The sequence below is a fragment of the Micropterus salmoides genome, unplaced genomic scaffold (genome assembly GCF_014851395.1).
Source record: "Micropterus salmoides isolate LMB-PRFRI ecotype aquatic unplaced genomic scaffold, ASM1485139v1 Ms_hic_scaffold_13, whole genome shotgun sequence".
NCBI classification, from domain to species: domain Eukaryota; kingdom Metazoa; phylum Chordata; class Actinopteri; order Centrarchiformes; family Centrarchidae; genus Micropterus; species Micropterus salmoides.
The window spans coordinates 27183530-27208464 of record NW_024040374.1 but is presented as its reverse complement, the minus strand read 5'-3'; the positions used below and the strand labels follow the sequence as shown (position 1 = coordinate 27208464).

Genomic DNA, 24935 nt, shown 5'->3' with positions numbered 1-24935 from the left:
CCACCCATATATTTATGCTACTTTTCATACTCTGGATTGGTACCATTGGTCTAAGCAGACTAGCCCAGTCTTCCATTTTCCCAGCCACGTGTCCCAGCTCCTTCTGAAAAATCCAGAGACGTTCCCAAGTCAGCTGGGATATTTAATCCCTCTAGCTTATTCTAGGTTTGCTTTGAGGCTTCCTCAAAGTAGATATCCCTGGAATACCTCCACTGGGAGGAGTCTGGGAGGCATCCAGATTGGATGCTTGAACCACCTCGACGTGCTCTTGTGAAAACCAAAGTGTACCTGTCCTTCATCAAACTTTCTGGGATATTGGACCTCCTCTATCTCAAAGACACCATAAGAAGAAAACTAATTTCAGCCTTTTCCAAAACTCTGTTCTGTTAGTTGCTACTCAAATTCTCTTAAAGTAGTTGAGGGTTCCAACAAATAAGAGGGTAAATATAGTGCTTTGGTTTACTCCAGTACAACATATGCATGACTGAAATCACTGCGCCTTGTGCAGTTTTGGGTGTACTGTATATATGTGTGTGTACAGTATGCATACATTTGTGCAGCATCGGATTGCAATGCAAGTGGGAGCTGCTTGCATCTTTCATTGAAATGCTCAGAATAAACAGTTGTTTTAACCTTTATGAATTTTTGAAAGATCTTCCCTGTTGGGGGTTTACACCATCTGATTCCATTTGTCTCATAAAAGATAGCTTATATTCATGTGTATATCACTGTGCATTTTAAACCTAAGATTATAGTTTTATTGTAATATTTATTTTTCATTTAATTGGTGAAAAACAGATTCTTTATGTTTTTATGCTACTCTGTAATTATAAGTATTGTATATGTGCGTGGTTATGATTTCTAGATTCAATAAACCAAAAGTTGAAACAACTGAGCATTTGTTAAACTCCTCCCCCAAACAGCGATTGACCAACCGTAGCTATGCAGGCTATCTTTGGATTACTTGACATTCGATATAAAAAAAAAAAAAACACAATTAAATTGGATTGTCCTCTCATTTTTTACACCTTGTGGGCGATAAATGTTTATTATTTGGACATTTTTGAACAGTTTCTAGACTTAATTAGTCCATTGTTTAACAGTGTCATACGTGTACCACGTCATGCACATTAAATAAAAACACAAAAAATATTTATATGGTTAAAAAGTATTACATTTAACCTCGACAAGAGAGGTATTAGACAGTCATAGCCCTGGCCTCAAGCCTTCAAAAGCATTGCAAGATGTTGGATCCAGCACTAGACCTTTTTATAGAATTGTACATGACAGAAGAATTATAAAAAACTGTCGTCCCTTAGAACAGAGTAGTCAATGCCACAGAGACAGCTATTCTAATCTCAATATATCCAGCCGTCAACAATCTCTGGAAAGTGAAAGGCCCTTGAGTTTTCTTTAATTCAAGGATTTTATGCTGGTTCAAAATACAAACTGGGCCTACCAGCCTCTGGGAATAGCTCATCAAGGACTGTACTTTACTAAATACAAATTAGCTTCAACATTGCAGAGAGTATCTTAAAAATAAGTCTAATTATATTTATTCAGAACAAAAGTCTACATTTTGCTTGAAAAGCTTGCTTTGGTCCCAGTCTGATGCATTATTAAAAAACAAAAGGTGGCGTTTAATAGATTTGTGAGCATCTCTTTGATTTCAGATAAAAGCAAATCACTAATTTTACAGATATAGCGTGTACGCTATATATATAAATTTGCCTTTCTTTCCCAAGGATGTACTGTAGCAGGATAATAGGCTCTGTGCCTCCCTCCCCACGTGCTTTATTTGAATGCTTTAAAACATATTGGGAAATGTCATGCTCCATATGCACACATTCAGCTAGATGATATGCTAGAAATGAGTCTGTGGTGTCATATCATGTTTGACCCGACCCTCCCCTAAATCTTTTGTATCCAAACCTTAGCTCTAATTTTGTGTATTTGTGTCCAGTATAGCAGATATTAATGCCAAAATAACCCAGAGACACTATAAAGGCAAGCTTAGACTGAAAGCAAAATCTGTCAACTTTGCCTTTATGATCGTCACTCTGCTTGACCTAATGTCGTGACATGTTCATAACCTTTTACAAATGGTGGTAATCTACTTAAAAGAAGTGGGCTGTGCCTCTTGCAATCTGTTGTGTAAACAAACCAAAACATATTCACTCTAGTCACTTAGAGTTAATGGTGATTTTACATAATACCCGGGACTTTCTCAGCAGGGGGTCTGTGACTTTGATTGAGGACTTTATTCAAGAGATCATTTCATATAATTGAGGGTATTCATAGAAGGTCAGTGTCATTAGAAGTCCAAGATGAACTCCTTAGATGAAATTCTATGATCTAGACTTGTTCTTATTAGCTTGCCTGCTGTGCCCGCCCCCACTCCCCCAACTTAAGTCACCCCTTGCCACCCAGCACCCGATCCCCCAATGTGCCCTTACTCACACGTAAAGTGAAGGTGTAAGAACAGCTTCTCACATCAACAGGCTCCAGTGATGCTTAATTACCCAAATCCACCGGTGTTTGATCTCTATTCTAGTCCAAAAAATTAACAGATTTCATTGCTGCCGGTTAAACATACCAATTTCCACGAGTCTCTCCGTCTTTCCCGAAATTGGAGAAAAGCTAAGCTGGATGATGACTTGTGTTATTGCTGAGCTTGAGTGACATTTGACAGGGGAGGATTATTTTGAACTGCTCAATCCCTGCAGCCAGTTAAAGCCCCCTCGAAGGTCAATGATGGTTTCAACTGTCAAACATGTTTAAATATCTGACATTTCTCTGGCTTCTGGTCCTGTCCACTTTCCTTTTGACCTGCACAAGAACATTTGCATATGGTGCCATCAGGATATGTCCCAAAGACGTGTGACCTAGCATGAACCCTTAATTGCCCTCCCAAAATTGTTTGTAAAAGTAAAACAAAAATCCCACCTCCAAAATACTGTACTTAGCAACAACTGTGATCCCATAAGTAGAAAAGAAGTTGCACTACTGAAAGTCATCAAAATAAACAATTTGCTGTCTGTGTAAAGATTACTTGTGAAACTATCTTTGACAGTGCATTCAGTCAATAATTCTATATTTAAAAGGTAATTCTTCTTTATTTTTATGCAATGCTATTTTTACTAACATGTTCAACTGGAATGCATCATAAACACCACTTTATTCCGGCTAATATATCTATAAAATATATATATGATGTAAACGGCAACATACTTCAGAATTCTTGTACAGATCAACCAAAATCTACAACAGCATATTCTGTGCCTGAGTTATGGTTGTGACTAAGTTATTCATATAGCACTTTATAGCACAAAACAAAATTATTAAGGGCATAAAGAAATAAAAATTAAATAAAATCGGGAAAAGAAATAGGAATTTTAAATTAGATAAGAGGAGAGATACAATGATACAATTCTTGTTAAAGCAATTAAAACAAAATTAGAAAAGTAAAAGAAATACCAAACCAAAAAACAGTTTTTTAAAATTAAATATTACACCTAGATTACAGGCTTTTAGTTCAACAATCCTTATCTAATAATGTTAGAGTCATTTATGTGCAAACTTTTTTTTGGACATTCAGTTCTTAATATCAGCAAGGCAAAACTTTATATTGTGGCATACATTTTGGATCATCCAGATATCTCTGAAAGCCAATATTACTGTATGTCTTTGGAAGATATGCCCCAGAGGTGGAATTTAAATAGAGAATGAAAGGGGAGTGGACCCATGATATACCCCTGGGGGACTCCTTAAAAACAAAAGATTTGGCATTGACAATGGCTAGTGTTTTAGTTTTTCTACTATGTAGTCTCAGATCGTTCTTATTCTGCAGTGTATAATTACAGTAAAAGGAGCTTTTCTTTCACATGCACGAGAGGTACTTATATATATATTTATGCCTCGAAAGGTGATCAGGTCCAACACTTGCTGTGCTTACACCGTGCATGATGCCTTCTCCTCAGGTGATTGACCCCAGCTGCTCTACCCTCAAGAACTATGAACAGCTCTTAAAAAAGCAAGCTGACTGAGTGCAGGGTTACCAGCTCTGCTGTAGATAACCAGAGAGGTTTCTTTGCTTGGTGCAGGGTTACCACGTTAAACTACAAAGTGAGACCCCAGGGCTTTGACAAGATGAAGACATGTTATCTGCAGCCCTGTGATCTTTTTCTGTGTGTAGATGCACCTTGAAACAAATTTCACTTTGTTCTACACTAAACAAAGTGGTTATTCTAAACTATGTATTGACAGAGAATTCTTTTATTGCAACATAGATGTTTTGAAGTACCCTTTTTGGAAAAAATTAAATTGGTTCAGATCAGTGACTGATACACTATTTCACTATCTTATTTTGACCCTTGATACAGTGTAATTTCTTTCACAGTACCATCAAATCATTACATTTAAAGCTCATCCACATATTTTTGTGTGTTTTTCTACAGAATACCCCTCTGGCTACATGAAAAAGAGATGCATACTTCCTTAGAATTCCTTACAGTTGCTTTTTATTTTTACTAAACCTTAAGTGTTAACACAACGTCAGAAAAATGCCACCGTGTTTAAAGGACAGAATCATGTTTTCAATTCTGTGTGCCAATTTCTGCCAAATGAATGTACAGTGGAGCTTTCAGAAAAATGACACCACTTAAATAAGCCTGTGTGCGCGTGTGTGCGTGCATGTGTGCGCATGCAATTTGAGTGAAAGGTGCAAGCAATGAACCTAAAAATATAATTAGAACATATTTGTCGCAGTTTCTCAGACAGTGATATTGTCTTTACAGCACAGTTCAAAACAAAATGAGTCATGATTTTAAAAAAGCACACCCACTCATAGTACGAATACTCCAATTACACCTGTGAGCCACTCTGCCCTTCTAACAATTTCTTGGTTTATTCTTATACTGTTCAAGAAATCAACAAAGAAGCACAAATAACAGGTGCTTTGCACCGTGTTCATTATGATTAATTCTCCCATACAGTAGTTATTCACCTAAAGTGAACTGTTAGCTTGGGTGAAGCAAATATCTCTGCATTAATACTACTCAATGAGTAGCACAGTATGTCCAAGTTTTTGGTGTTTATTTGTTAAACAAACTGGACACATAACTTTGAGTGATTTTATGGTACGCTGTAGAGTTGTCTGTTTACGTTCAGTGTTACTCACCCTAATTATTGGTATATATTGATGAGGCCTGGTTACTATTTTTTGTCCTTTACATTTCCAAAGAAGATTATTTAGAAATGTTGGACCTTGCATTGTTTATATTCATATTTTCTTGCTAGCTAGTCCTCTTTTTGGCACATTACCACCACCTTTACTTGTGCACGTGCATCCTCTTTTGCATACACCAGAAGAAACAAAACAGGGGCCCACACAGACAAACATTGCTCTATAGCACTACTAGTGGTAGACAACTCAACAGGGTACATTTTAAGTTGGGAGAACACTGTTGCTAGGGGACTCACAATAAAAAAACAGACATTTTCCGGTTTCATTTTTAAATATGGTTAATGATGCTGTCACTTCTGCATTTCAGTATCATGACAGAAACAGACATCCGTAATGAAAAAAATGGCAAGGTAACTCCAAAAAAAATCCCATTTTCCATGTAGTGAATACCACAGCAGTGGGTCATTCAAGTTGACTCCTCTTGTAAACACAACTAATGTGATCATAGATGTGTTTTTTACTGAAAGCTGCAACAGGCATCAGCTAGTGATGTACATAACAATTTGTTGTTGATGTTTTTAAACTAGGCTGTCAACTTTGTGAGGTTTCAGCATATCAAAAGTGAGTTGGGGAGATATTTGAGGATTTGGGGCACAATCTGTAGGGCGCAAGGCTAAAAGGCTGTTTGTATATTAATGCATACAATGTGTCAGTATACATTTAGCTCCACCTCACCCTCTGCACGTAACCATAAATAAATTACACGGAACTTTGTGTTATGCTGGCTTTGTACATTAGCATACAATTACATTGTTAAAATAAATGTATATATAGTTTATATTTGTAGGTGGATTACAACTTTAATTTCACTGCACAGCCCTGTGTTGTAGAATAAGAAGTACATGTACCATGAACATTGATAATAGTGTAAAGCCTACCACATTCTAATTACTAAAATTAGATATAAAAAAAGATGATGTGGGTAGTTTAAATATTAAGATACATTTAAAATTCTCATTCATTTTGAATAGGAATCCCTGTAGAGACCCTGTAACACACTACAGAAAAAGCCATAGAGTTAAATCCTCTCACCCTCCCTGCTCATGTCAGTTTGTAATATTAAATCTACATGTATTGGCATATATCAGTTGACTTAACCATGCAGCACACATTCTCCTGAGAAGTCATTACACTTCTAATGCAGGTCAGACTGTGTGACAGGGATAAGTTGGATTCCTTTAGCATTGCATGTGTACGAGCTACTGTATATAATTACTGCTGTGCCCACAACCATCTTGTTGGATGTTAGGTGTTTAGTGGTGGTCCACACAGGCTCTGGTTACTGAATGCTTCATAGACTAAAGGTCAGTCCGCTAGACCTGATCCTTGAGGTCAGTGATGGAAAGTGGGTCTCCTTATGTTTCATATTTTCATGCAAACACATTAGAAAGCTTCCTTTCACTAGCTGCTTTCAGGCTAACAACAGGGCTGTAACAAATCTCAGATGCAAAATGTTGCCACAAGCGACAACAAAAACAAATTAGGCCCATTATGGGTAACAGGGGCATTAGTAGTATTGATAAATATAGGGTCTATTATGTTACAGTGATTAATACTCAAAGTTATGGACCTTTTGAAAATATGGAAATAATTGGTTAAACATTGTGTTTTTTTTCTGAGTAATTTAATGTCATTATGTTTATGGTCAGATACAGTATTTATCAAGTAAAGTGTGTCAGTGGTCATTAGAAAATTCAAAACGGTCACTATGGGAGTCATGACTTTAAAAAGGGAGTGTGAGAAAGCCTTTCATTATAAAGCCATGTTGGGCACTGCTAAATTAATAAAAGGGTTCCTAGTTCATTTTAATTATTCACTTGCATTAATGACAAACTTACCATATATGATACCAACAGCTGGAAAGTAAAAGGTACACTATTTTCGACCACTAGTATTGCTGTGGATCAAATTGACAAATTTGACAAATTTTTGTGCCAAAGGTTTCAAGCATTTCCCACTGATCAGCTGTCGTCGATGGTAATGTGCGGTTGACCTTTCTCACAGAAGACATTTGTAGTTGACAAACACAGGTGCAGCTAATAAAGTGAAGTAAGTTCTGCCAGTATCAGGAGCACAAAAGCTGAAGATTTTGGCAAGAATTCCCAGGAAATACCAGGATCTTAAATCCCACCATTCACGCTAGTATAGTCACAAACATGTAACGTACACCGATGCAATTCTACCATTTTCCATCTAGTGTGAAACTGAGCACATAAAACACAAAGGCTTTCTATGTGTAGAGCCAGCTAACCCCTTATTATCTACATAACCTTCCAAAGTGAATTAATTTAAAATTAAATGAAGTAAAGGTCAGTACTTTGATTAAGCATTGCTTACTTTTGGACATTAACTTGCTGGCTTCTCTCAGACATAATGGGCTGCGTTGTCTTTCATGTTATTTTTTTTATTGGTTTGTTGATTGGCCGGTTCATTCAGTCAGTGCTAACCCTCAGTAGATCAGAAGTGTTAGTCACGTAACTGCTCATAAATAATAGCCCCTGCCACCCTCCTCTCCTCTGGCTCCCTCTGAGACAAACAGCATGGCTGGTAAATAACTGGCCGGATCGATACCTGTCATTGCAGTTCAGTGAGCCCCGGCAATCTAAAATGTCTGTGCTGTTTGTTTATTTTCTTGCTTTCAACCTCTTATCGCTGGCCTGTAGTGAAATGAGGGCTGATGGATCCGGCAGTACTGGCATTATTCTGCAGCTTTAATGTATGTGGTTAGTTTATAGTACTGTGGCATGTTGGGTGACAGTCCCTTCATTCACATAGGACAACAACAAATGGATTTAGGTTATGGCTGTATTTTTAAAGTGTTGCTTTACATACTCAAATTGTAGTATTTGAACCTCTTTTTCTGTTAGTGAGAAAAGCACAAGAGTTAATAAAGAAGTAATTAGTTTACTTTGGTCAGTGAAAAAAGTGACACAGGTTGATTATGCTAATGTACTGATCCAAGCATATTGCGCAGTACAATCGACATGAAGGCATGAAGTTGTCTTAGTTCAGTCAGACACTAGGCAGCCAAACCCACCTGTATAAACAGTGGCCCCTGCTGGCTCCTTGCAGACATGGTCTCCTGTCAGTTTCAATTCCTCTCTACACATAAACAAGTTTTCTCGGTTTTTCTGACTGTTGCTGAAACTAGATTCCTCTCTGCCCCTCTTAACATCCTCCTCTGTCCACAAAAGAACCTTCATCCGCCCGTGGCTCAGAGTCCATGAAACGTGTGCACTTTCTAAACATTTTTTCCCATCAAGGAAGCGTTCTTCAGCGGGTCAGGCTTTGTGTATTGTTGGCTGCAGCATTTTAGTGGTAGTGTTTGGTCAACAGATATGCTTCAGGGTGTCATTCAGATAAACCATGTAGTTGTCTAGGTGGGAAGGAGAAGGATAAATCATGGCTTGCTTAGGAGGCAAAATTACACAGGAGATCGACAACACTGTGTATTACAAAAGGGAAGTGCAGGTTGCCAATACATCGATTTGAAGACATAACCTGTATGAATCTTCATTATGTCCACCGCATGGGTTTAAATATAGCTCAGGGCTACCACATGAGGAAACACCATGGAAATACTTTGCGCTCTCACCCAAACCAGGGAAACCTGCATCCTGTGTAATATAGTGTTTGCTACGTCCATGGGATTGAAATGGTATACAAAGAGACGCCAAATAAGTTTTATCTCCGTCCCAACAATTTGTGCAGTCATTTGTTGTTGTTTTTTTTAGATTGCTTGTGGCTCCCCTCTCTACACTCTCAGATTTTCAAATATCTGTTTGCAGGGGGATGTGTCAGTTCCGAACAGATGACCTAGTTTTTACACACGCACAATCTTACAAACATTGAAAGGCCTCTCTACATACATTACATGTCTGTGAACACTCTGAAATTCCTCCTTTTTATAGGAATTCAGTTTACAGCAAAGATTTGAATGGCTGTGGAAAATGTCAATTATGGAATTGGTTAATTTTTAATTATCGTTGGCTGCTCTGTACACAGCTGCTCTACAGTTGACTGTTATTTTTTCTCAGCATTTAATTGGAGCTGAAACAGCATGACCTATTTTGTTTGGAGAGAATGTATACTTTATCTGTGCCTCCTCAGAAGGTGGCCCTGAGCTTAATTTGCAGCGCTGTGATGGTTTTTCCTCAAAGTGCGATGCATTACAGATTACTCATAACCTGTTTTTAACATCGCGAGCAGCAAATTCATCAACTGGATTACATAAAGCCACTGCATGTGATTCCTTTCAGACTGAACAAATTCTTAAATTAAACAAACAGCTGCCAGAAAGCAACTTTCCCACAAATATTCTTTTTGTCCAGACAAAGCACTTTTATTTGAAATGGGATATCCGCCGTGTCCTTATGCTGCTGAGAGAGCCATCTTGACATAATGTGTAATAAAAACAGAGCTGTCTTTTGTATTATCATGAACATAACTGTGTCTGGCCAGTCTTACGAATGAATCACAGTAATGAGGTGCTCTCCAAGGTTTCTAGTGAAGTACGCTGCTGTGTCACAGTGACACAAACAATCTCTGGTTTTCAAAGGCAGTTGAGAAAATGGATTTCTGCAGTATGAAATCAAATCCCACCTTCCATTATAAATTGGTGGCTCTTAATACACACATTTTCAAAAAAGCATCTTTAAGTCATATCTTTGATTCTAGACACGCGGCATACTGTAGACCCCCTCTCCTCAAAACACCCACCAACACGCACGCACTAACACACACTAACTCACTGGAAGGGTAGTGTGACTGATCCAGCAATCCTTTTATTGTTTAGGTGAAACAGAGTATTCCTAAGCTGCTATAATCACTCGTTTAGTGTTGCGGCAACAAATGCTTTTTTTAGATTTTCCAATCCAATAAAAAATTTCAATCCCTCATGAACCCTAACTAATGCAATGGTCCATTTGCCGTTCTTGGTGTTAATATTACTATTATTGTAATAAGCCATTTCCCTTTCAGACGCTCCATGTCCATTTCAAATAATACCATTGTGATTTCAGGAGACAAAAAGCCAGGATGTCAGATTGAGAGCTGACTAAAGCTTCTCTTTTACAAGCCTGAGTTAAAGCTGCCGCTCCATTGACACTAAAGACCATTTTGTATTGTGAAGTCCATCATCATTTAATCTGTGGATAAATATGTCTGTGAGTGATTATGTCTTTCTTCAGCTTGTGCTGATCGTGCAGGAAATTTTAAGCTATTGTGAAAAGAAAGACAATTGTTTTTGGTTTAAGGTCCAGTGCATGATGTAAAACAGAAGCACCGCGCAGCTGATAGATGACTGCAGATTTAGAGACACAGATTAGTGTTGTTTTAGCAGTTGTCTTTCACTGGGCTCACTCTACAGCGTTTGTACTTTTCCCCTTCTGGTTATCACTTTCAGCTCAGTGGTTTGTGCTGTTTATGCAGTGGCTCTCAACCTCATTTTCTTTGTACGTTGCTTTTGAACTGAGTAAAAAAGTAGTGGTCTAAATATGAGCACACAGCTCATGATTCCTCAAAAGTAAAAGTCTGCTCACGTTTTGTGAGGAAATACAAACTATAATGACACTTAGGATATTGTCATATTTTCCATTATTCAAAGAAGGATAAAAATGTTGTTGGACGTATTTGTGGAAACATGTCTAAGAGCCGAGCCTGTGGGTATGCGTTTCCCATGGCAGCTGGTGACTGACATTTGAGAGATATTGACACTATCAACTTTCATGATGCACTACTGGCTGGAGAGCGTTCTTCAAAACATTATACAAGAACCTTTTGCCCTTTTACAAGAAGCCCCCATGGTACTGTGCATCCTAGTGATTGAACCTGTCTGTCCACGTTCAACATGGTTCCCATTGTAGGCTGAAGTGGTTGATCTCAACAGGACACCAACCAGTTTGTTGTTTTCACTTAGTGTGGCGGAGAACATGGGTAGAAGACAATGTAGTGGCAGCATTTCCCTGGTTTCCAGCGGGTTGCCAGTTTCTGGTTGCGTTTTAGTTCCAGTAGAATCAGTGCATAAGTACCCACCACCAGTATCAGACTGAGGACTAAGATAGTGAATGAAACTACAGATAGGTGACACATATAAAAGAAAAACCAATATAAAGCATCTTAGTCAGGCCACCACAAGCCTCTAGAAGAGTCTGTGGAACTCTGTTGGTAGGATGAACACCATTCCTCTGCAAGATATCCCCTCATTTACTGTGTACATATATCACCTTTATTTAATCAGGTCATCTCATTGAGATCTATATCTGTTTTGCTGTTTGAGCACAGCCGCTAGAAAGGAAAACAAACATAGCCAGACATAGCAAAAGGACATAGAGCGTCAGAGACAGTCACAGACATCACTAAATATTTTATTCAAAACATTTTCATACTCACCCAACCATTCAGTGAGGCCTGGTGCACGGAAGCATCTACGTGTGATAAGTTTCTCCACACTTATATTATTTGAATTTGTATTAGGGTCTTTTGTCTTTTGAGTTTGTAATCTTACTTCTCTGTCTACTCTTGATGATAATAATGCCGTATGATGCTTAGGTTCATTGTCATTTGTTCATTTTGGTCTGATAGGTGAGGAACTAAAATATTAGCTGTATGTGATATAAGTGTTGGTTTGTAGGACTGTAAGGCGCCAGTCATATTTATTATCGCTCTCCACATAGTACTTTGGCAGTGGAGAAGTTGTTACCCATCATATGTGCACTATGTGTTTCTGCTGGTGTGAGCTTTGTTACAGCTTGGTTTATTTATGTTGTGCGTCCTGGGACAACTTGGTTGGCTAGTGAGCCTTCGTTTGGAGGAACATTTTGGTGTGCTTTGGTTTAGCGCCTATGTGTTAATTCCAGTTTTGCGCGTATTTGGTTACTAGAACTGATCACTGTGAGACATTTTGTTTAATTGCAGGCCACCTTGTTCATCATTTGTGATGAGCTTTGATTAGGGCTGTACATAGCGATTATTTTTCAAGTCGATTAATCTAACGGCTAATTTTGTGTGTTCTAAAAGGGAAAAAAAAGTTGCCTATTACTCGATTAACATACCAATTTATCCAAAATAAATATCATAAACATGTCTAATCAATAAATCAGTATTTTATTCACTTCCTTGTGTGACAGTGCTGCCGTCAGTGCTCCTGGATACTTTCGGTTCACATGTTCATGCTGCTTCACGTATTCGTGGACAGCAGTTGGGCCACAGTGAAGCTGACGGAGCGAGCACCACGTTGTTGAGTGTCTGTCTAAAATACTCCCAAGCTTTAGACGGTCGAAGGCGTGGTCTTGTAGCTGGAGCTTGCAGTGACGCTTTGGCGCACATAATGCGAGTCGACGTATTTACGTAATCGATGTACGTCGACGAATCGCCCTAGCCCTAGCTTTGATGCTTATCCAGACAACAGGTTTGCGTCCTCCACACTTTAATGTATAACTTCAGTAATGTTGCATCATAATTGTGACAAAGTAGAGTTGACCCAAGGGTCACAGATCTGTAAGTTCCTCTTGTTCTGTACAATAGAAGGTGATATGTAAATAGGTTCTGCTTCCTGTTCACTTGCCCTCCACTAACAGAGGTTTAGATCTGATGTCCTGAGAATACTTGTCTCTCCTGTTCACTCTCTATCACTGCAGTGGAAGCAGGAAAGATAGAGCCTGAGGTTTGGTTCTTGGCGGGACACAGGGCTGTCAGGGCATCAGGTGAGAGATTATACCAAGCCCCTCACCCCCTCACTCCTCACTTAATCAGTTCTGACACAATGCCAATTCCACAGTGGGTGGCACACACAGCTTTATTCATAGATGTGGCAGTCAGGCAGCGATCAGCTCCCAGACTCAGCTTTGTCTGCTCACCTTTCACTGTCATGCTGTATCAGGTACACGCAACAGTGGTCATTTACAGATGATGTTGTTTTTGATTTTAAGTGGTCTGGTATTTAACAGCGCTCTGAAAATCGTTTGTCAAGTGGATGGCATTTGATGGTCCATCAGGATGTCTTTCAGGGGTATTACAGCTTTTTGCCATTAAAAAGCAGGTGGCAGATGACCTGAAACTATAAGCCTCGACATACTGGGAAAACAGTGGAAAATAGGTAGAGCTGTTAACCCTGTCGTCGCTAAAATTAACTTCAATGAAACTGTGGCTGAGTGGCCTGAGGGTGTAGGCAAAACAATTTACTGAATTGAGCCAGACATAACTGAAAAATCACGTCTGCCACATGTATAGCTGCTGTATGGCTTCTATTGTTGCCTCTGAAAAGCTGAACAGGAACTGCGAAGCAATCATAAAGCATGCAGGGAAGCAATTTCTTTCTCTTATTCAAGTGAAAAATTATTCCGTGCTGTCACAAAAGACTCCCTAACAAGGTGCTTTAAACTCTCTGCCAGTGCATTGCTTCAGGGTGTCAAAGAGTGGATAAGGTATAAATGAAGCTTAAACTCAAAAGTCTGTTTCTGGTAATAGCAGCATTGCATTCCCTCTCCAATGTGCTTTTGATGTGGAGCTAAGATTAACAGTGTTAAATCGTCCTCTTCACTGTCTCAAACTAACAACACAGTCATAATGAGCAGAATGTTGACAACAAGAGTGTTTCTTTGAGGGATATGAATATTATACAGACTTATTATCTATTCTTTTGTGCAGATAGGTGTACTAGAATTCGACCCCCTCCATTTATACCCCTATTGACAATTGTGTGTTATTTAAAAAAAGTCCTGTAATTTGAGGTGACAATGGAGGAATATCCAACCACTGAGGAATGTTCCTTTCATCTCTTCCTAATCCTCCCTGATGTGATCCTGGCTGTTTATGGTTGAGTGGCTGAGGAGGCGCAAGGTGCCAAGAATTCCAAGAGCTCCGACCCAGCTGCTCCCTAGAGAGCGCTCTGCCACGGCAGAAAGATTTACACGTCGAACGTGTCGATCCCTCAGAGTTAATGAGGCCTACTGTTTGGGCTTCCATTATCAGCCTGCTGCATCCCGAGCCGGACTGTGCAAAAGTCATGCATCATAAAGTTCTAGGCACTGTTTGATACATTGTAGGCAGTAATCAGAGCTCAGCATTTCTCAATGTCTCTGGAAATTAATTCAGTAGAACATTGTGTCTTCTCACCAAATCTACTGTAAATTTTGCATTGTCACCTTTTGTTAAAATTACACCTGCTTCATATATATGCTCTTGAAACCTTGATTGACACATTAATGAGTCAAATTAATGAAAACTACATGCATACAAATTTCGTCGTCAATAATACCAGAAGAGTTGTTTGACAGCATGTGTAATTACTCTTTCATTATGAATACAAAAACATTTTTTCACTCAATCTCCTATTGACAAATGTATTCCTTTATGTAACACAGTAAACCATGGACAAAATTAGTACAAAACCAGACCAGTCGCTAACATTCACCAAGCTCCCAGATGTCACAATTAGGAACATCTCAAAGGTCAGCTCAGATCTCGGCCCGTGTTACAATATTGAAAATCAAATCTACTGTAAAGATCCAGCCGGCCCCAGATCTTAAGGAAGGTCATCCGCGTGTCACTGATTTCTGAAAAAGCTCAGCCGCGCAGCACGAAAAGAGTCAAGTTCAGGTCTCCAGGGTGTCTGCAAAGGACACACACACCTGTGACGGAATTGCGCTGTGAGCCGGGGAAGGGGGATGGGGGATCTGCGGATGATTGGCAGAAAATGTCAGGCACAACACGTCAGCCCCATTCAGACACACAGCAGGCAGATGTCAGAGACTGCATGATAAGGAGGAGGGCAGGCTCCCAAGGAAAAGGAAGTGGCCTCATCAGAGAGTTGTGTCATCCTTCTAAAATCTCTTACAGATTAGCCCTCAACACAGCTCACACCTAAAGTCTTTTGTGCTCAGACTAAGACTAAAGAACTATCTCTTGACCTATCACCCAAACATGTAAAAGTAGCTTTCTTCTAATGTTTGTCTCCTCTTAAACCTTCTGTTATCTTTATTTTCCAAATACAAGGATTAGTCAGGGTCACAGTTTTTTCCACATGCTTGTATTGCACAGAAGGATGTGCACAACCTTCTGGGCTGCACCACCACTGGGGCCTGAGCCAGGGTCAGATATCTCAGAGGGGAGAGGCAGACTCAAGACCATCCACTGCATGTTGATTACAGTGAATATGTTTTGTTTGACCTTGAGACAACGCCTCATCCTGATTTATTGAAGTCAGTTTTTTTTGTGAATTTTTAAGTCAAACCTGGATGCATTTTGTTAAGCAATGCATTCTTGCACTTGTCTCTTTGCATTTGTATAACATAGACCACAGTTGATAGTCATCAATGAGATGGAAATAAATGCAAGAAAGTGAAATGTTTTTCATTAACTTTGTTGTCTTTGTGAATCACAATGTTCCTCTCCTGGTTCTCAGGGCATAGCTCCCATCACCCACCCTGAAGACGAGCTGGAGCGCCTGACCAAGAAGATGCTGTTTGACATGGACAACCCACCATCTGAAGAATATTTTGGTAAGAATGATAGCTCATCTCACGCACTTAGTTAGCAGTAACTTTTTTCACAGAAGACATTTTTACGTGTCACAGTAGTAGGAAGAGCCACAGCAGGTGTAAATGATGAGGGTGATTGAGGGTCCTGATACTGTTTCACAATCATCAATGTCATGACTTTCTGGGACACATGAATACAAAAACAAAACTATTAACACATTTATTTTGTGCATTTCCTACAATGAAAAGTCTAAATGTTTGCTGTAGTCTATTATTGTCAACCACATGATGTCCCATGGCACTTAAACCCAATCCTGTATCTTAAGATTATCATTTTAAGATTTATGTAAGAAGGTAATGTGGCAGGACAGCTAGGGTTACCACATCTGGCATTAACGTTGGCTAGTTTTAGCATCATGCTAGCATGCTTGGATGGATTATTTTTGATGCTGGGTGAGAGGGGATCAGTGTTTGAAGGGTAGAAAGGTGGGTAGGATCATAATTACATAAACCTCGTTGCACATTACTTTTATTTTTTAATCAAGTACATAAAAAAATACTGTGTTACTTTACTAAGAAACATTTCTTGCTAGCAACATAAATTTTAGCATAAAAATATCATTAAAATAAATAAATTCTTACAGCCACTAAGTACGGAGCCCCCAAAGGGTCATGGCAAAAATATATTTGGAGACTACTTTTGTGTTCCTGGCAATATTTTGCGTTGCCTCGCAGTACATTTCTTCTTCCATTCCTTCTGTACCATAGCTGTGTCGCAATGTCACAGTATGGAAGAGCACATTGAATTTTACTCTGAACTGAGCATTACCTATGCTGACATAGTACTACTGCTCAATATGCATGGTTATGTAATTAATCAAACCGGACCATTCACCACGGCGGGTGCTGTGATCATCCCAGATGAGAGGAAAGGGAGCCAGAATAGAAGCCATGCTGGCCCGGCTTGGACTTAAGGCTGCCCCTGGGTATTATCCGGTCTTGACGAAATGGGACTCAGGCTGCCAATTAATGGGAAATCAGAGATTGTTGTGCCCACATCTTTACAGAGACCTGCTCCATCAATTTCCTAGATCCAGCACTCGCTAGGTGGACCGTTTTCTAAGCTGTCAGAGCGCAAGACTCCGGCGTGAAAAGAGGAGGCGGACTCTGTGTTAACATCGGTGATGCTTGGTGCTCCAAACACAGTCGACGTGGACGCTGTTTTCCAAATGTCAGACTTTTTATGCGAAGATGAAAACCATATGATCATCACTATTTTGTTGGTGCTGGTTACATAGCAAATTTAAAAAATACACTGGAGAAATAGCTATTTCCTGGGTTCATATTTGTGTGTGTGTGTGTGTGTGTCTATATATACAGTATTGATATAAAACTGTATATAGGCCTAGTTTTCCAAATTATTTATTTTATGTTACCTTGTTCTAATATACATTTATCTGTTAAGTTCTATATGTGTAGCATGAAGGAAGAACAAACTTTGATTTTGTTGTTCATGTTTGCCTTTTGTGTTGTATGTACATTATGTGATCATATTTTGATCTTTTCAGAATGCACTGCTCATTATCTCACCTAATCTCTTTCAAATTACTTCCAGAATGATAAATAAACTACATTGATACTTGATGATTGATATCCTGAGTACAGTAACTGTAGCCTACTGTTATTAATTTTATCAGCTGCATCACCCCAATTTAACTGGCTCCCCCAAATTTCCTTTTATACATTTTCATATACCCCTAGGCTATAAATAATATCCATCCATCCATCCATCGTCAACCGCTTATCCAGCGTACAGGCCAAGCAATCTTTTGTAGGATGGGACTTGTTTGTCATTCACATTTCCATTACTATAGATCAAGCTTAAGCTTACATATGCTGTAACTCTCTGTGGTAGCAATACTATATCGTCCCAGAGTGATCTATACTTGATGGATATAGATTTCTGTATAATGAATGTAAACCATAAATAAAGTAACATGCCTTCATAGACAGATATGTTCTCAAATCTTCCTGGTACCTTATACATCAATAGATAAATAGAGGAAATATCATAATAAACACAACATGTGACCTCACAAGAAGGCAATTATTTTATGCTTCATTAATTTAAGTGTTAAGTAACAATGAAAAATAGGAAAAGTGGAAAACGTCATCACCATAAATATTGCTTAAAAACCTCCACATTATCATATAGTTACAACAATATCATGCAGCATCAGTGGATACATCTATAAATGGACACAATAAATAGGCATAATGCTTAATGGTCCTGATAACATATGCGCATATTCATACGTATCCAGAACTGTTTAGAGCTGTACAGGGAATCCCTCAAGTGAATCTTAAGTAACAATGGGCAAAAATGTTAGAATCACTAGAAAATGAAAATCAGAGCCTTGAGCTCCTTCAGAGGAACAGCACCAGTCATTGTTAAAGATATGTAGACGACACATGGGTCAAAATTAAGAGGAAGTGCAAACCTTCACAGAACACATCAACTCTGTAGAGCAGATAATAAATAACTAACAGCAAAAGATCAGTCTACTGGGGAGGAACTACAATCTTTAGATTTGGGGAAAGTTATTTGGTTGGTTATGATGCTCTCCACAGTGATTTAACATTTATTGCACAGCATGTTTTGGACATCACCCCCTAAAACCCTGTTAATATGACCTCAGAATTGTTATAGATACGGTTGTTCATGTTTGCCTTTTGTGTGCAACATGAGAAACCTCCTCCCTTCTGAGGTGTATTATCTCTTTTACAAGAGAGAGAGAGCTGTCCGACTTGGCAACTTACAGTAGTAAGCACATAGTCACATGAAAAACAAGTCTACTCTTCCTAGTTTGGTTAAAGAATAATCTACCCTAGTTTCTCTTTACCACGTTGTAACAGGATCACTTTCCTTGTGTATGTTGGTATGTATCACCTCCCTGAATCATACACTTTAGGCTCATAGTCTACCAAACAAAAGTATATAATCATTTCTGGTCCTATATATCCTCTGATGTGTCTTCGACACAGCAACACTCACAGTCACTTCACAGTGTAGCATTCATAGGTGGATGTAGAAAAGTGGCTAAAATTAGCCTGTGAGTCACTGTTGGATTCACGTGTAACACTAACACTAGGAAAACCTTTGCAAGGCACGCGCACACACACACAATTTTTTTTTTTGATATATTGCAAAAGCTAAGACATTAGCACAGGTAGTGTGATCTCATTAGGAACTCTCACTCTGTCACTTTTCACTGTGACATTATATGAAACTAAAAGAAGAAACAAGCAGGCTCCTCATTTAGTCGAGACTAGGTGCCACATTTATGGGGATAAAAGCTGAATAAAACATTGTGGGATACTGGGTTAATAGAATAAAACTGGCATAAGGTTTCCTAGATTAGCCCACCCAGTGACCTACAAAGTTAGTTTTGTATCACAAGAATGTTTTTGGAAAATGTCTTGAGGCTATTGAGAATAGTGCAGGTGTGTACAATACAGGCAAGGTTAACCTAGTATGTCTAGTTTTTGGTGCGTCTTATCCGTTGATTTTCAAATGTGTTTTCAAGTGTAGACACTGCAGCATATCTACCATTCTGGAAAGAAGTCCTCAAGGTAGAATCTCAAAGCTTTCTCACTGTGATCAAAGGATAAAGCATAACTCTTGCTCAGGTTACAATGAGAATGAGAGACAAATGCTTTGGACAGACGAGACATCCTGATTTCAATAAAATTTTATTGTCCAGCAGTATTTTCTACAGTATTTCTCTGCCCTTTTTTTTGCTGAAGCACTTGATATTTAATTTTGTTCTCATTTGAAAACAATGAAAATACAACCAGGATTAAACAAAATACCAATTTAATACTATTTTGCAAAAAATAGGATTCAAACGACAAGGATTCTGTGCATTTATGTTTCATTTCTATTTTTCCTCCCTCTGTACCCTCTGCTGCCAGCGAGTGCCATCCCTCTGCTGGTCTTTCTTCTCTAGCCTTTAATCCCCTTTGCCCTGGAATTAGTTCCCATGCCCATTAGATACCTCACTCAATACATTCAATGGGACTCTGGAGCAGGCTTTATATCAGCACATAATCACACAGCAAACCATGATAACATGTGTAGGTGTATTATAGCTACAGGGATATGTATTTAACTGGTATTAAGGGATATTCGGCTGCACGTTGGTGCGCACTGATGTAAAGACCTTAATTGGTTCACATTAGACATAGGTCAAATGGATCTGCTGGTTTAACCAAAGTGTAGTCATTGTACAGAGGAATGGCTCTTAAAGCCTTGTTGGCCTAATTTTTGGATGAATGCGTATGCAATGCAGACCTGGCATAAACTCTGTGTACTGCTATACCATGCATGCACTTGCCTCTATTTGCCAAGTATAAGGCTGGCTGGCTGAAGGCTGGTAAAACAAGGACATGGGAGTTGGGAAATGGGTCATATGTGAGCTGAGGTAGCCAGAACAAGTTAGGGATAGTGTGTGCATCACCAGCTGACAGCGGCTGGCTGTTCATGGAGTAGAGGGGAGGGGGAGGGTCATCTTGTGGTTAAGCAAGGCGACAGCTGAATTAACAGAGAGATAAAAAGAGGATGAGGGCAGGAGCCCACGACTGAGGTGACTGCAGGGACTCATTAGGAGAGTTCAAGCACAGGCACATGCTGCTCTGAAAATCCACAGAGCCCCCGTCCACCCCCGCTGAATAATGTACATATAGCCACTAAAGTAATGTTAAAATTGACTTTAGTCTGGTGTGTCACTTACTGTATATCCAGGGCTGTGGGAAAATCGGCCCCAGAGCATGAGACTTTTGTAATTACAAAGAATCGAATGGCTCACAAGTGTCTTCTTTTTGGTGGGGTACAGAGGGATGAAACCCTAAGGCTAGTAATTAACAAGATTAATCAAAGTGGGGCTGTGATCGCTAGCACGCTACTGGACTGGATCATTGTCTTCCTATAGCAAAGTTTTATTGGTGTCACTAATGTCTTTGATGAGCTTCTAATCTGAAACAGCTATAGTGAGTTTTCATTGGTCCAGAGGGGGTTAATTGAATTGAATTAATGTTACACTCTGCCTCTGTGATGTCACAAGGGAACTTTAGACTCAATGGAACTCCATCTGTAGCTTATAAATTACACAACATTATTATGCTCTTTTACAACAGCTTCAGTTCAGCAATTACACCAGTCAGGTCTTTGAAGACTTTTTTTGTGGCAAAACAGCCATTTTCAAATGCAAGCGCCCCTCAAACTGTGAAAAACCTGAAAATGATGCACTATGAAAGAACGCCTTTTCTTGCGAGAAACCCAGTTTGCAAGCCAGAAATTCCTCCTATGATTGAAGCTTCTTTGAAAAGCAACTGATTAGTCCTGATTTAGAGTTCCAGATTAGATTTGAGTAATCTGAAAGAGCCTTTTCTCCAAATGTCATCATCCGTCATATTTAATCCACTTAGGTTGTGCGTAGGTGTACTGTGTTTGTGGAAATCTAATAAGACACAGCTACTCAGCTTGCAGTACAGATGCCTTGGCATTTGTGCATCAGAGGAACTTACAATATTTTGTCATCACTACATTTCTGTCAACCAAAACCAGGACATAAAGCTGAATAATTGAAAGGATGAGATGCTTTGCATTATTTACAATTAGTGATGATGATACTTATGCAGTACTTCATTCTGCCGCAGAGAATCTGTTTTTATTTCTCCTTTAATACCAAAATGACAAGTTGAGAATTCCTCCATGCCATATAGAATTAAGAAAGATGTGAAATTTTAATATCCAATCAATATTTATACAGAGTGATTTTCCGGAGAGATTTTTGAGCAGTGGCATAAATGTTTTTGTAATGTTATTATCAGATGGTGGAGAGAGAGTCATTGGAAATAAGCAGAGAGATTCAGTTGGGCATACTGTACTCCACGCAGGACTCTGAGCTGTCGGGAAAGCCTTTTCCTCCTGGTTTGAGCTAGCCTTTGTTTTATGATAAGAGCCGGGGAAGAAAAGGAAGGCTTTGCCATTTTTCCTCATAATGTCAGCTAGAGGAGCCCTCATAATTTATAAGACACCTCACATAAAATGTTCATGAGGAATCTTGGAAGAGACACAAATGGCAGTGTAGCTCCAGTAACAGTACAGGCCAGAGGAGTCAGAACAGATCAGCTAAGGTAATTGGGTCAGAAAAGTTTAGGTTCACACAGTGCACTCTTGTGGAGCTGCCTCTGTTTCTTTACAACACAACCGAGCATCATAACTTAATGTATTAAAAGGCTTCCAGTTTAGACAGCTTTGTGCATTGTCTGAGATACTCTGGTGGAATTCATTTGCATATTACTGAGGTCGCCCTCAGCAACCTCTTAGGAGTTTGCTTTTAGATGTGTCTCTACATGTCATAACAAGTGGGATGTGTGTCAGAGTAAAATCTTTCTGCTGGTTTAAAAACACCCCCCCTCAACCTCCAACCCTGCTTCCCCACCACGCTCCACCTCCACAGTCTCCAAATGCCTTTGGCCAACCATCTTCCCCAATTCAGATAACTGTTTCTATTTAGTGTATGAAGGTGTACCTTTTAAAGTCATGCTCATTTTTAATGTGCATTTGGCGTGTATACAAAGAAAAAACTAAAGTTCTTGTAAACATGGAAGTACAATTTGTTAATACATTTAAGTTTATAATCATTTTCATACATAAAATTCAGCTCAAAGTAATTAACATAAAAGTAGTTAAGTTTTAATCCTTTAAGATTTTCAATAAATCAGACCCTAGTTATGGTTGGCATTCTACTTCTCTGTATAGTAGTTTTAATTGTTATGCACAAGTGATTCCTAGTAGGTGATGCATGCATGCAATCCAGCGTCACTGTTTTTAATTTGATCTCAATGATTTCCTACAGCTGTATCAGAGTTACTGCTAATGTTAACCCAACATTTCCTACTGCTGCTGCTGCTTCACATTAAAAGCATTCAAGATGTGAAATAACATGTGGCTTTTATTGGGCTGTGGACACAGACGTTTACCAAATATACATCAACAAGACAAAGCAGCATTTACAGCATGAAATTGGATCAGTGTTGCAATTTTAAGTGACTGACTTCTTTTAAAAAACTATGTGAGATACACCAGTTGCTCTTCTGGTTTTTTTTTGTTTATTTCTGACAAAGTAGCTGCTCAGCATTTCCTGTAGTATTAAACTGCACTTGTTGGTTTCGGCAAATCAACCAGGACTGTGGTCATAAGGTTTACATCTTTAAAAAGGAATTAAAATGTTTTAGTTAAATCAAATTTATTTATAGACAAATAAAAATAATATTAAAATACAATAAACCTCAACATTGCTCTAGTACTGGTACTTAATTCCACTTTTGACACAAATAATAAAAAAACAATGAAATGGTTGGATTCAGGTTTGTCCTTTACCTACAACAGTTTTTTTTAGTTTGAATCTGCCTCCAGTTCCTTTCCCCCCTGCAGTAATCCCCACAAGCTTAAAGAGCTTATTTCCTCTTTCCTACAATCACACTGGCTAAGTGTTGCCTCTTTGTTGTCCTATGCTGTAATGTGTGTGTGTGTGTGTATGTATGTATGTATGTATATGATGCAGCAATCACTATGAGACAGAAGAGCATAATGCTGCTGGAAGGAGGTCAGCGACCACCCAGGGGCAGGGGGGCATCATATGAGGCAGTCTGGTGACATGGCAACTAGTCTAAAGCCTGCATATCACTACACCACCTACAGTGGATTATAATGTCTGACAACAAAAGACAGGATTATACTACACAATAGCCACGGATGATCCATCATAGCTGCCTTTTATAACAAAAATGCCATATGTATGTCAGTGTGAGGCTCCGGGTTTTGATTTCCAACCCCCTTTTTTTCTCATGTAAATAATGTTAACTGCTTTGAATCTACGAATTTGTCAGATCGAAGAAAATCTAGTGCTGTGCTGTTTAACGGTCTATAATTATCTTTTATGAATGAGATCTTAGCCGTTTTTCTGCGATGTCATCATCTTGCTTGTAATTGGTCACATGGTGTTTTCAATACATAATAGATAAATATGTGTTTCTATTGGGAGCAGTGGGTGCACTTTCAGAAGACATGAAGTTGTTTTTACAATGTAGTTTATGGGTCCTCTTACCCATTTTTTTTTTCTCTCATTATCTTGTCCCAGCACTGCCGCTGACCTCGCAATGCTGCTTTCTAGTTTCTCAGCTGATGCAGTGTGCCAGCATGGGGCTTCTCTTCCCTGCGACAGAAGCCCGCTTTTTGGCAGCGGTTCACGTGAGGTGACCCCCTCTTCTCCCTCCCCTCCCCTTCCTCCCCCGCCAGGCTCGGCGCTTGCTATCCTGCCTCGTTGAGACAGCTCCACTGAGGCTTGCAAGATCAGCTGCCGTGCGAGCCCAGCTGAGGCTTCCGGGCACTCACGTTGCTAGATTTCATTTGTGAGTGAGCGTTTGACCTCAGGAACGAGTAGACATCCGCATGCTCATGCACGCAAACGCAGACATAGTTACAAGCACACGGGTGCGCACGGATAAACAGCATATAAACACACAGACATCTTTGAACACACAGCTTGCCCAGATAGTCTGCTGCACACACACACTCACCTGTTCCCCGCCTTTCCTCTCTCACTCTCTTTCACCCCATTCGCCAGCCCTGCTCGCTCCCTGGCACCCCGCCATGTCACTCCTGCCAACCTGCTTCTAAAACATGTAACCTACACTCGGTCCCCCTCGCTCTGCCGCCGCGTGCCCTGACAAGCCGAGCAGTAATGCTTAGTGGCACAGGCTCGCCTATCCTCTATCCTCCACCATTGCCGCAGCAGTTCTGCAGATTGCTATTTGCTGACATTGGGAATGAGATTAAAGGCAGGGGTTAGGAAAGAGGCATTCAGAGATTGAAATGCGGCGATGACAGCTATTTCCCTCGTCATCCTTAGGCAACTGAAGGCCACAGCATTGTCAGGCTGCACTGAGGGCAATCTAAAACAACAAAGTAGATTAACCTAGAGGGAAAGAGATGAAACAGCACACAAATTGTGGCCTCTGGCATTTCAGTAGCTGGCAGTTAGACTCCTAATGTGTTTGACGGACTTATTTTCAGCTGTTAACCACTCACTGACCTATTGTTTATGTCTTTAATTAAGTGTGAAGATGTTATCACAACTTTGTAC

The 24935-nt window shown here is 39.5% G+C and overlaps 1 protein-coding gene across 2 annotated transcripts in view; it reads left to right on the top strand.

Moving 5' to 3' along the window:
* Positions 1-24935, top strand: part of LOC119901159 (LIM domain containing preferred translocation partner in lipoma) — a 146499-nt gene that overhangs the window by 89003 nt on the left and 32561 nt on the right. For both annotated transcript variants that reach the window (XM_038716677.1, XM_038716678.1), the window contains one exon: positions 15648-15744. In XM_038716677.1, coding sequence (XP_038572605.1) covers positions 15648-15744 — 97 coding nt within the window. The remainder of the gene's footprint in view (positions 1-15647; positions 15745-24935) is intronic.